The sequence below is a fragment of the Delphinapterus leucas genome, chromosome 13 (genome assembly GCF_059928025.1).
Source record: "Delphinapterus leucas isolate spDelLeu-1000000601 "Yukka" chromosome 13, BTC_Dleu_Yukka2, whole genome shotgun sequence".
NCBI classification, from domain to species: Eukaryota; Metazoa; Chordata; class Mammalia; order Artiodactyla; family Monodontidae; genus Delphinapterus; species Delphinapterus leucas.
In genome coordinates, this window is record NC_143141.1 from 69,212,113 (window position 1) to 69,225,869 (window position 13,757).

At 33.7% G+C, this 13,757-nt stretch overlaps 1 protein-coding gene across 6 annotated transcripts in view; it reads left to right on the plus strand.

The window, feature by feature from the left end:
* The window catches only part of MEMO1 (mediator of cell motility 1), a 142,316-nt gene that overhangs the window by 105,674 nt on the left and 22,885 nt on the right, over nt 1–13,757 (plus strand). For 2 of the 6 annotated variants that reach the window (XM_022574134.2, XM_030762975.2), the window contains 2 exons: nt 2,914–3,056; nt 11,205–11,281. In XM_022574134.2, the coding sequence (XP_022429842.1) occupies nt 2,914–3,056; nt 11,205–11,281 (220 nt within the window). The other 4 variants (XM_089922403.1, XM_030762976.2, XR_002644588.3 and 1 more) reach the window with 3 other exon arrangements.

A 13,757-nucleotide genomic window follows, 5' to 3' on the forward strand; every position in this document is an offset into this window, starting at 1 on the left:
CCGTTAATTTTTTTAAAAGTAACTTTCGTGGACTCTGTGTGGAATTTGTCTCTCTCACAGTATTTGGCTACTGATGTAACTCCTTAGCTTTTAAAAAATTCTTATTTATATTGTTTACCCTGGCTTTCTAGAGTTCACCCCTGTATCTGCACTGCTTAGTGCTTAGCTACTGTTTGTTTGGAGGTTGTGCTTAAACATGTTGAGCCTGTATACCTTTCACCCTCTGCTGCTGGATTGTGTATGTTTTGGGGAGCACATATGAAATTTTCAAGTTTGCCTCCTTTGCTTTCTGTTGGATCTTCTCTGGTCTCCCTGTGCATGTGTGGAGGTTTCCAGTCAGCCAGGGATGTGTAAGAGCTTGGTGTCTCTCAGGTCTCCACTTACCCTTGTGCTTGCTCTCATCCTCCCAATTACCTGGCATTTGGCGAGAGCTTAGGGCCTTATGGACCTCCCCTGCACACATGTGCTGCCTCCTGTTCAGCCAGGTCACCATCAGGGCATCTCTTCAGAATATATGCATTTATTCAGTCCCTATTCAGTCCCTATATGGGTCTCTCCTTTCCCAGACCTCCCTGTTAGATTTCTAGGTAGTCCTCAGGTTTGTGGCTTGCCCCAAATGATATGGTAATTTCAGGCAACAAAAGCTGCAGGATTTTCTGTTTCCTGCTGGGTGTGGGTATTCTGCTCTCTACTTCAAATCAAAGTCAGCTTCCTTCAGCGGTGAAGCTGCTGGTTTTCACAGGCAATCTCACCTTGCTTTCACCATAATGTTGGTGGAGCAGGGAAGGAGATAGAGTCAGTTCCTGGTAAGATGCCAGACTTCCACTGTTCTTCCCAAGAAATCAGTTTATTTTTCATGAATAAACTCTTCTCACTGTGTTATTCGCCCTTGGTTGATTTCCAGAGCACAAAATGGTTGGTTTTTTTGACAGCTTTATCCAGTTTTTATAATTGTTATTTGAGGGCGAGATTTTATACTCCTTCACTAGGGAAGTCCAACTTCACAACTTGGATTCTAAAACCTAGGAATATTACATTTCAAAGCCAAATGCTCTTTTCTCTAAGTCATGCTTTGTGGGGATAGAGAACAACAAGCAATTTTTTAAAAAGAGAAATAACAAAGAGGTGGATGGATGAATCTTGATTCAGAGCTTAGATTTCTAAGTAGTATTAGACTTTTACCTCTGTGTAGATAGTTCAGACAGGTTAATTGAATAGTTTAGTGGCTGTTACGGAGAGGAGACGTGTCTGCTCAGAGTGAAGCAACTATTGTTGACAAAGTACTTTTCTTGTAGTATTCCTTACTTCATAACAGTTTTATGAAAAGGGTATTGTAATTATGATCATTTTACAAATAATATAAATTTTTAGGTTGGTAACTTACCTATGCTCTCAACATTTATTTGTATGTGATAGAGATAGTACTTGAGTCCATTTCTTCTGACTTCTTGTTTTTTATACTCTATATAACTGCTTCCCTACTATGTCATAATTACTTGCAGACTCTTTAATGATCTTAGTGTATTTATTTATGTAGGTAGTACTTGAAGTTAGAACAATTCATAACAATCTTCTTGAATTTTTACTAGCGCTCAAATTCTTTTCTTTCATATGATAATCACTCTTAACTTACTGAAGAGCCCCTATTCGTTCATGCAGTTGTTAAGCAAAGTGGTAAGAATCAGAGAAAGAGATATCCCATGGCAGCTTCCTCTGCCAGCTTCCTCTTTTTTTCTTACTCCATAGATGCAGATTCTGCCCAAGAAGCCCCTGCATTGCAGAGGGATTGGAGATCTGTATGATCTGTTTATTTCGCAATTGACAAGGGTAAGGGGGCCTTTTTGGGGGAGGCGCTTGGGTGCCCTGAATTTAGCTTTATGAAGCTGAGCTAACATTTATTTTGGTAATACTTAAACCTAGTATTTTTACAGACCCTTTTATGAATTCTGTTTGTCCAACATCAATTAAGTGCCGGATTATATTAAAAAGCATTTATTACAATGATTTTTTTAAAAGTCCTGTTTAGAACAAGTCAGACAAACATGATTCATGCTTCTAAAATTCCAAATCTGGGATCCTTTAGAATATAAATAATATTGAATATATGTAAACAAAATTTCACTACAATGAAAAATTTAAAAGGTCTGTTTCTGTAGCCCGTCACAGTTATTCTTAATTAATCTGCTCTGTTCCTTTTCCATAAATCTTTCAATCTATAGAGTGAAAAAGGGACTTGTGGATATGCCATAAACATTGTGGATGGGCGTGGCGTCTTTTTCTTGTTGCTAGAAATTAATATCTATTTCCTTGAATTCTATGTCCACCCTAGATGCCAGTGAAATTTGAGTTGTATCTTCAGACTGTCCTGTATCTGTTTATTAGTATAGGAGTAAGGTGCATTTGGTGAATCTTACGGGAGCCAAGATAAGTTTTGTAGGTCTCACTTGGCAGGTTTATAGAACAAGTGCCAGAAATGGTGGTATTTATAATCGGATAGAATTAAAATAAGTGAGGAAGAATTTAATACTCTTTTAAAATTACAGAAGCATTGGGCAGAGATGACTGTAGTTTTTATGGATAGTTGAGAAGACTTGACTTGGTGATGGTTTGATGGGCTTCTTTTTATATTCGAAGATACTATTAGTAGTAAAATAGCTTTGTTTACCTAAAGAAGTATTGTACATTTCTGTAATTTAAATAGATATTTTTAGTATTCTGTACCTCATATTTTTAAATGGTTTTCTTTAAACATTAATTTATAGATTTTAAGAATTCAGCAATATTATGTATATTATCCATTCCACTATTAATAAATGTTCCACTTTTTAGTGCCAACACATTGGAAAACTATTTTTATTCTTATATTTCTTAAATGACTTTTTTTTTTTTTTTCTGTTTTCTGTTTTCTTTAAGCCATAAGGATGAGTTTACCATTATTCCTGTATTGGTTGGAGCTCTGAGTGAGTCAAAAGAACAGGAATTCGGAAAACTCTTCAGTAAATATCTAGCGGATCCTAGTAATCTCTTTGTGGTTTCTTCTGATTTCTGCCATTGGGGTAAGTTCTAGATTTTAACATTTCATGGTAGATATTATGTACTTGTGGTTAAAGGTATCTTTTCATTCTAAGCTCTGATTTTCAGTTCTTTATCACTTTCCGTGGAAAGTTTTACTTTTAGCAACAGTGTTTAAAGGTGAATAAAAAAAGTCTTTTGGTCATTTAAAAAGGATGAGATTGTAATAGGGGATTATGGATACATTTCCAAAGGCGACTGGTATAATTGGATTCACACTGTGAGGGCATCCTTGCTTAGACACTTAGGTTAGTGGGAGTTAAGGTTTTTTAACCCCATTTCCAGATAGAGTTGTGTGATAGATTCTCTGAAGTTAAATTTTTGGTAGATAAAACAAATGTTCTTTAGACCGTAGAAGAGCACTGTGTGCTATGCAAGTCCTTTTCCACATTTCCTTTTTTGTAAGTAGTCTTTTCTTCTTTCTTTTTTTTCTTTGGTGCTTAATTTTTGCCCATAGTTGCCAGTTTAGAACTACCCTCCAAAGGTTGTTACATGTTAGCTATTAGCACTGTGGTCTAAATTGGTAATGGTTCATAAGGGTAAGGACTTCTAAGAGATTTTTGTTATTATTGTGAATTAAAACAATAAGGAAGCTTCACAGTGAATAGATCATAAAGGAAGTGAGACATTTATGGATGCCTTGTTTAGTAAATTTTGTGTTTTGAATTCTTTGGATACAATTTGTTCTCATTTATCCATTACTGTTGTAGAATATTTCTGAATCCTGTTCCTTTTAGGACATCTCTTTGACTCATTTATTTTAATGGTTTAAGGATGCCATTATCTGTTCATTCTTTAGTTATTTCTTTGATTATAGTAAAGACATAAGGCACAACACCATAAATTTTCAGATAAAGAATGGCCAGAAAAACATCCTTAATGAGATATAGGGAGCCCTGGCTTTTACATGTCTTATCATTGATTGCTGGAGTTTATTCAACATTTATCAGGCCTGGATAGGCTGGTTTCTTCTTCTCTTACCTCATGCTGCACTATGCATGGCCTTGAGATTTCGGTTCAAGAGAACCATCCTCCCTAATGGTCTAGATAAGTATCTCTGTTTAAGTCACTGATTTCTCAGCTGGGGCTGCCTGTCCCCCCAGGAGACATTTGGAAATGCCTAGAGACATTTTTGGTCATCACAGCTGGGGTGGGGAAGGAGATGGGGATGCTATTGGCATCTAAGGAGTAGAGTCCAGGAAAGCTGTTAAATAAACATCCTACAATGCACGGGACAGCCCCCCACATCAAAGCATTATCCTGCCCCAAATGTTGATAGTGCTCAGGTTGGAAGCCCTGGATTAGGGTATGCATGTAGCTCTGCTACCTTGTCAAACTCATTAAGAGGCTCTCAGGGTTCTTTAATAATGAATTCTATTTGCTAGCTGGTTTGCTACCTTTGGCAGAAGTTATTTTTTATGGATATAAGTATATTACTTAGATCTGAGTAGGTAGATGCTTGAAAGAGTTCTTTTCTTGGGAACTTTGAAGTTTGGTAATAAAACTAGGGAGTATCATTATTGAAAAAAAAGGCTATTTTACTTAGTGTTATGAATTTTTGTTGATAATAAAGCATGTTTTAGTAATTAAAAGTTCCTGAAGCATGTGTTCCCTCCCTCTTCACTTTTAATTAAGGCTCTTATGAATCATTTAAAATCACTTTTATGATTTGAATAACTCACTCCCCTGATAGTGTTCTTCAGGGCCCTCCCTCAAGTTTGGCAGCACGTACAACCACAGCACAAATCCACATAAAACATGAGTAGATGTTTTAATATTGCTCTTTTATGTGGACTCATCCTTTTTACCTCATTGATGATTATAAAGCAAATCCTAAGCCACTACTATACTTAAGTAGAATGTTGAGAGAGAAAGATGAATTTTGTCTTATATTCTATCTAGGTCCTCAGAAAATTATTTAGGCCATTTGATCTCCTGATTTCTTGAAAATTTTGGAATTTAAATTGCAAGATAGAATTTTTTGGTGATAATTACAAAAAAGAACTCAAAATTTCCAGAGGTTGATAAATGTTAGCTATGGGAATCATCTAGAGACTAAAACATATTTATATTTACATTTGGTGATTAAGTAATGGAACTTTTTCAAGTGTTTATTTTTTCAGTATCACTATCACTAACAATACTCATTAAGTGCTTACTTTGTACTTATGGAAAGCACTGTACTAATTCTTGTTAGGAAATTTGATGGAGGTTTGGGAGTAAGTGGAAAGAGTTACATGGACACTATTCCAAAATTGGTAGACTTCTTTCTACAATAGTAATAGTAACTGTCATTCTTGTAAAATAAGCTTCATTTTCTATTTTATATGCCTGTTGAAATAATATGAATCATTGGCTAGTTATGGGTTAAACTGTGGTTACTTAGAAATTGTTTCATATTTTTCAAATTCATGCTTTAGTGGCATTGGTCATCTTTCCTAAATTAATGAGGGGTATATTTCCATCTCAAAAGTCTAGCTTTTTCTCATGACAATAATACTTAGTAGTTTGTTCTTGTTTTAAAGATGCTGTGCAGATTGATCTTACCATACTAAATAATGATGACACTGAATTCTAAGTCATTTCACAGGAAGGATTCATTTCCTCAAGTACTCCGAGATCTTAGAAGTTTCATTGAGTTAGGCTCTTAACACACTCCACATTTCTGAATAGCTGGTTTTTGAAGAAAAATCACTTAATTGATTATGGTACAGTTGATCAATTACTCACATATATACAGTGGAATTTTTTTGTTTTTGTTGAACAATAGAGTACTGGCAGTGACGACATCTTTCATCTCTAGTGGTCATTTCTCTTTATATAATATAATGTCCAGCTTCTGTGGAAAATAAAATGAGAAACTTGATAAACTTGATGATAGAGACAGTTAGGAGACCTATATGTGTGTAACTGGAAGGATTTTGCCTTTGTCAGCCTTATTTGTTAGCCAATGTCCATTATAAGAGTGACTTTTTTTTTAAGGGTATTTTACTTTAAAGATGTTCATCTTTCAGATACCATTTAGCTCTTATTTAGACTTGAAAGATATATTAGAGAAAAAATAGAAAGATTAAAATACTCTCAATTTTTCTTTTTGGGTGACAGAAGCAAAGGGAGAGTTGGGAACCTAGATTCTGTTGTGCCCTGTCTTTCTATCCCCTCACTTGAATCACCCCACCAACCCCCTGCGTTTCAATTCCTGCGTTTTATTTGATCATTAGGGAGTCCAATAGGATGATGTTTCCCTGGTAATGTTTTAATGATCCCACCTCTTTTCACCTTTCCTACTACTACCAGGAAGAGTGGCATACATTTGCTGCTAGTATTTGACTTTTACCATGGTGAAGTAATGTTGTCCCCATACTTTGTGTACTTACCAAGTTCCACATCCTAGAGGATGGCTCCATGTAAGAGGATTTTGTCTGGGCCTATTTTAGTTTTTCTAGTTAGTAGAATTTTTATTCTATTTTCCTGAGTTTCATTTTTGCTCTTTTCCGTATATACTGTTAATATTTGTGTTTTCCTGATCACCCTGAACTTTATACTTCCAAATTTAGATTACTGACAACTTTCATTAACATAACTTTCAGTTAACTTCTAAGAAGTTTCTGAATGAAACTGGACCTAACAGAAATTGATTCTTTAAAAGTGGGTTCATGCTTCTATTTAATTTTCTTTTTAAATGGTAGTTTTAAGTTCAAATCAGTTTCAATAAATTTATTTGGTAGATGTTAATGATAAATTATATTATTTTGTTAAAATATGAATAGAGTTTACACTACAGTCACTTCAGCAGTTTTGGATTTTTATCTATAAACTTATATTTGTCTAGGTTTACGTAATTTCTTTTTTATAAATATGTGCCACTTATTAAAATTGGCATTCTCCTTCAATGTTTATGAAATTTGTATCTTTATTCAGAATTCTAGTTTAATGTATATTAACACGTGATTATTCATGCATACTCTTCTTTCTGTTGTTAGTCTCTTGGGTCTGAGGGTATTACTATTTTCTAAATATTTAAATTGGTTTGAGTGTAAGTTAGCTAATTCCTGAAATATATCTTATTCAGGCTTTCACATTTGTCTTCTCAAATACTGGTACATACTGATTTCACATATTTAGGGTTTTAATCTTTTACAAGTTTGAGATCAAGCCAATAATTTTACATTATACCTAAGATTTCAGAATGAAAGGACTATAGTATTTTGCTTATAAAAATGATTACCTTATTTGAGATACTTAGATAATATTTTCTTTGTGAAGTACATTTTTTCTTTGGTAGTGACGTCAATTATGAGTGTCCCCAGTTTAGGTCCTTAGTGTACTGTGGTTTAATAGTCTATCTCACAGGTTGTTGTGAGGTTTAACTCAAATATTTGAAAACGTTTTAACATATAAACATAAAGTGGTTAAGTAAATGTATAACAGTACAGTTTTTACTGGACATAAGTCTGGTAGTCTGTCTTACTGACTGATCTTTTGGGGGCTTTATTGAACAACTTTCCAAGCTCATGTTTATTTCTGCAATCTAGTGTATAGCTTAATGTTGAGGTATTTAATATTTTTTTTACTTTTTGTTTTGAGGTAATTCAAAAGTAGTGTTGGTTCTTGTACCATTCATTGTTATGTTTGTCCTCATTAGTTGATTGTTGTGTGTTAAACAGACATCCCTGGAGCTTATTCTCCACACTCTGTGAATCCACTCATTAATCACCAGTCACCTTTGGAGATGGGAAAATTACTTACCTGTATTTCTTTTTCTCAGAAAGCGTGCTCTGGAATGGATTCACAAATGAGCTACCCTCCTTCCCTCAAAGAGTAAGGTTTCTGCTTTACAGGATTTTTTTCTTGGGTTATTTTTCCTCTCATCTTTTGAATTTGAAAAGAACTGAGGGAAGGCACCTGAAGAAACTACTGACATACTCACTAGGGGAGTTCCAAAGCTTGTGCTGCCCCTAGGGGCAGTGTCAATGGCTCTTAAAGCTAGAAAGCTCATACTTGGAGTTGAAACAGGGGCTCAAAGAATCCATTTTCCCAGTGTACCTTCTGAAAGGATAAGTTTCAGGTAAGTAATTTTCTCTTACTATGTGATATGCTTTATTCATACTTATATAAAAGTTCACAAGTCCAGTTCTCCAGGCACATAGGCAACTATATTTGTTCAATTTAGACGCATAAACTTAACTGAATGTTAGAAATATTGTAAAACAAAACTCATGAGGTACATGAAATCATAATATATTTTAAATGAACCATAAATACTTAAAATTGCATTTATGATCAGCGTATTGCACTAGGATTATCTTTTTTTATTTCTTGTTAAATAAAATTTTGACAAACTTTATTTTTTAATAATTAGAAACAAAAAAATCTTTTGAACTCAAATTCCAAGTAGTATTTAACTGAACTTGTATGTGTGTGTACTCATGTGCACACACACATATATTCATACATATGTATGTATATACATTTAGGCTAGGATGATGGCAACTATTTACTTCAAATTAGATGCTTTCTTTAAGTATATTGACCAGAATGTAGTAATTTTGAAAAGTAATTTTGAAATGTTTGTATAATTAAAAACAATGATCGTAAGACAATTTGAGCTATCATAAGTAGGATACTTTTTTCAGTGTAGTAGCTTAGTAGTGTAAATTTAGCTTCTTAACCGATAAATCCTTTAACACTTATCAAGTATTTCTACTCAGTTCTTCAGCTACTAAATGGGAGGTGGCTACTAAAGAGTAGCAAAAAGTAGATAGCAAAATATTAAACATTTGCTCATTGATTTTCTGTGTATATTTTCATTCTTATTAAATCACATGTTGATTTAGTATTTTAACCTACTTTAAACATTCTATGTACTTCTCTCTTACTTCAGAAGTAGTTTTTAAGTAAAAGTTACATTGAAAATGGTCCATATGAACAATACCGAGTTTTAAAATATAGTTACACTTCTGACTTACGATTAAGGCAGGTTTGACCACCTTCAGCGTTTGAAACAGCGGCTCTGAACTTGGAAATAAATAGAAAGGACTTTCGAATAGTAAATGTCACAAAGTACATGCATTTTTCTTTACACCTGAGAGTAGCAGTCTTGAGATAAGACAATTATGTCCCAGTCACAGGGATTATTGACAACTAAAACTGACAGTTAGCACCAGAAGCAAGAAAAAGAGAATGTGTTAGTATAAACCTGAAGCAGCTCGGGTTCAAAGAATATTCATCTTGATTTCATCCAAGGATATTACTCTTATTACAGTGACAGTGAGTTAGAATTTTCTTGTCTAAGATTATTCTTTTAATTGTTTATTCATTTCACAGAAGATTTGGGGCAGCTTCATCAAAAGAACTTTGAAACAGAAGTAGAAATTTAGTACCAATGAATTGAATCACTAAGTTATTATGACAGACATTATATTTGGCTTTGAATCTTCTGGCAGCCAGCTGGCGAATAGGAAAAATAGGGTGAATTATATAGTTCCTGTTGTTAGCTAGGAGGAAGTACATATATTCTTTAAAGAAAAACAAAGCTATACTTAACTCTAAATTTTGTAAGAAATGGCTGATGAATTATTTAATATAGGGGTACTCAGTGATAGAATTGTCGCTGTTTAAGAATTTTTTTAGTGCAAGGACTGTAATGAATCTGATAGTTATAGCAACATGCAGTAATCTCCAGTGTTTACCAGAAAAGGTTGTTATATTCAGAATGCAGGTAATTGTCTCAGAACCCTATTGCTTGATTATAGGATATCATGAATTTTAAGATGAAATATTTATTTAATAGTGACGCTGGGCAGGGGGTGCAGGGAAATAAGAACTGCCACATTGAGTAGCTGTGCATGTTAATGTATGTGAAAAGTTAATATGTGAAAGTTAAGGAAATATGGTATATTGTAGAAAGGTGACCATCAGAGATGATTAGCATCAACAAGTTAATGAAATGTTAAGAACTGTGATGTGTAGTTTCTCTAAAAAAGACATCAAAAGGGTGTTATAATTTTACATGTCTCATTATTTATAAGGTGATTTTTTTAGTGAGATAAACAGAAAACTTAAAAATCATAATTATCCAGCCAAAGAAACCCGCCTCCTCAGATGGGAGGATAATAATTGGATATGTGAACTTCGCTGTAAAATTGAAGCACAAGATGCATAGTATGTGTGTGTATGATTAGTGTACTCTGATACCTTCAAAATTGCGTTTTGGTGAATCTTTAAAAATAAAGAATATAAAAGTAATGAGTTCTTGGAAATAAAGGCATTGCTGAAAAATAGGTTTAGATATATCTGAAATACAACATAATCAGTTGAATAATAATATGTAATTAATTATGAATATGTTTAACTTTTGGCTTTTCTTTGACTATAGTAGGAAGCAAATTTTATTTCCTGAGCCTTTTGTTTTCTACCTTCTTTTTAAACTTCTTCCATTTTACCCTCTCTGTTCTTTGGAGAATAGCTAAACATTGAATGTCCTGTGCTTGTACCTTTGTTGAGATTTTATTGTCAGAGTAGGACTATTTGTTATATTTATACTTCTGTGTATCCTACTTAAAGGCACTTGTATTGATCCTTTTCCAAGTAGAAAATTTTGCAAAAATGAGATAAATTTTTAAAATCTAGGTCATAAAAATTATACAAGCCACATATATCTCTGACCTTTTTTTCTTTCTTTTCTGTAGTAGAGATTAAATCTTTGCATTTGTACAACAAAAGCTAAGCTTTCATTGATTTGTTAAATTGAGATAGTTTCCTTAAGCCAGATTTTCTTGAATCATATTCTTGGCGTTTACTTTCCATTATAGACCGATATAATATGTTTAACAATGCTTCTAACTTTTAAACTGTTTGTTTCCATAGTCTTTTGTATTGCTCGTGACTTTAAGGTTTTACAGTTTGAAATAGTTTTTAACATCATGAAACACTGGTGATATATCATTTCTTTATTACCTTCCCAAATATGCCTTTTATTTTTATGTACAAGGGCTCTTGGGAATGATTCTCTCAGAGGCTTAAGCTGTGCTTTGCCTTCCATGAGAACTGAAATTATTTGGTAAGCGCTTGCTTTCTTTTTAGCTTCTAATTTTTCCCTATTTTATTTTGTACATGATATTTGTTTCAAGGTCAAAGGTTCCGTTACAGTTACTATGATGAATCCCAGGGGGAGATTTATAGATCCATTGAACATCTAGATAAAATGGTAAGTCCTTCAGGTGTGGGGTTTTACTGCTCTAAGATTTTTTCTTTAATTTCAGATTAGTGATTCAAGACTTAATATGTTAAAATATACAATGGGCTAATAATTCTTTCCCTATCTTTAACTAAATGTGCAATATATATTTTGTAGTCATGTGATACTGATTATAAAAATAATCCCTGTTCTATTAGTAGAAATTTCCTTCATCTTAATTTTATTTGATTAATTACACCTTGAATAATTAGATACAGATTTTTAGATACTATTTGGGGAATGTCTTAGTTTTAGGGACAATGGGATACTAATTCCATTACTTACTGTTAAGCAGAAACAACCATAGCAAATTCTAAGTTTATTTTATTATTTAGTTATATTTTTTGGCCATTTGGGTTTTTATTAAATGGAATTTTAATTTGTTTTAAATTAGAATTTTAAAGCATTATTGTATTCTTAACTAGTCCAGGAGTTGAATCTAGCAGATATATCACTAATTCTCTCTGACCTTCAATAGATCGTTTCAATTTTCTAGTCTTCAATTTGTCATCTCTAAGATGAGAGACTTGGAGAGGCTTGGTCTCTAAATTGTCTTTAAACTCCACCAGGCTTTAAGTCTGTAATCTGTTAAAGTTAAAGTCAACTTTATCAGTGTGTGAAAAGCTTTATGTATATGTTTTAGTATAAAAATATTTAGTCTAAAGTAGATAAAACATTTTACTAAGGAATCTGGATCTGAAACTATAAGTAGATTATATTGAGTAGTATTATTTTATTAAAAGTCAAATGGAATGAATGCAGTTACTTAGAAGATTTTATCATACAAAATAGTTACTTAGGAGATTTTATCATATTTAAATTTATTCTGTTACTTTAAATCCAATTATGGCCTAATGCTTTTACCTTTGGAATTTTGTTTGGATTTTAATTCACTGACTTCTGTTTTTTTTTTGGCTTTATTATGTTGCCATTTCAGTCAGTTAATTCTTTTCTGGCTATTATTCTAATCTTATTTTTCTGAGGTTTAGTTCTTAGTTGCCTCAGAAAACTTTCTGGTTCTATATCATTTATTTTCTTCATATAGCAAATGGTTAATGAGTATCCACTGTGTGTCTGGTACTATGTGAAGTATTGAAGATACTAAGAAGAGAAAACATGATCTCCCACTTAATGGATCTTACAGTCTAATCATCGAACAGATTTAGAAAGAAGCTGTTACAATATAGAGATATAAGATATTTATGAGGCAGTGTGGAAACACGGGTCTCCTTACTATTTCTTGATAATGCCATATGTGTGCCTAGCTTAGGGCTTTTGCCCTCTTTGCACTGGACTGTCTCACTTACTTTATGGCTTTGCTCCGTTTTCACCTTCCCAATGAGGCCTACTGACCACCGTATTTTTTTTTTTTTCGGTACGCGGGCCTCTCACTGTTGTGGCCTCTCCCGTTGCAGAGCACAGGCTCTGGATGCGCAGGCTCAGCGGCCATGGCTCACGGGCCCAGCCGCTCCGCGGCATGTGGGATCTTCCCAGACCGGGGCACGAACTCGTGTCCCCTGAATCGGCAGGCGGACTCTCAACCACTACGCCACCAGGGAAGCCCTGACCACCGTATTTAATTTGACATCTTACACTCCACCCTTTCAGCATTCCCAGTCCACCTTACCGAGTTCCACTTTTTCTTCTAAGAAACTGAATATTTTACTTATTTATTATATAAGGATATTTGTTTTGTTCACTAATGTATCCAAGTGCTTAGAATAGCAATTGGAACATAAGTAGGTGCTCAACAAATATTTTTCAAATGAATGAATTGGTGACTATAATCTTCCTATATACATAATTGAGTTAAATGAATACCCTAAGTGTACTCTGAGAAAGAAATAAAAGGAAAGTAATTTATAATATATTAATATATATTTAATGATGTAAATGCTCAGGCACCAACTGTACTAAAAGAGACAATGAAGTAGTTAGATGCTTACACATAGTATCATTAATATAACAGCCACATACAAACAGTTGTTTATATTTGTCTTACGTTTACCAAGTTACGTTGGTGGGTGACTTGATTTTCCAAAATGGTGAACATTTCTTAGCAACACTGTAAACTAAACAAAGTACAGTCTTCCCTCACTTTATATGATAGTTTGTTCCTGGGAAATCGATTGTATATTAAAATCATGCAAAACTTCTTTGTGTTTGTATGTAAAATGGCGTTAGAGTGTAGATAATTATAAGCAGGTTTTTCGCATACATGGACATGTGAAAGTGTTATAGGATGAGAACAGTTCTTTCTGTGTGGGACTGTCCTGTATTGCAGGACAGTCAGCATCCCTGGATTCCACCTACCAAATCCCCTGACAGTATCTTCTAGTTATTGGCACAACCCAGAAATGTGCCCACAATTTTCCATTATGCCCCTGTGGTGAACAGTTATTCTGTGACCTTACCCTGCTTTATTTTTCTTCTTAGTACTTATTAC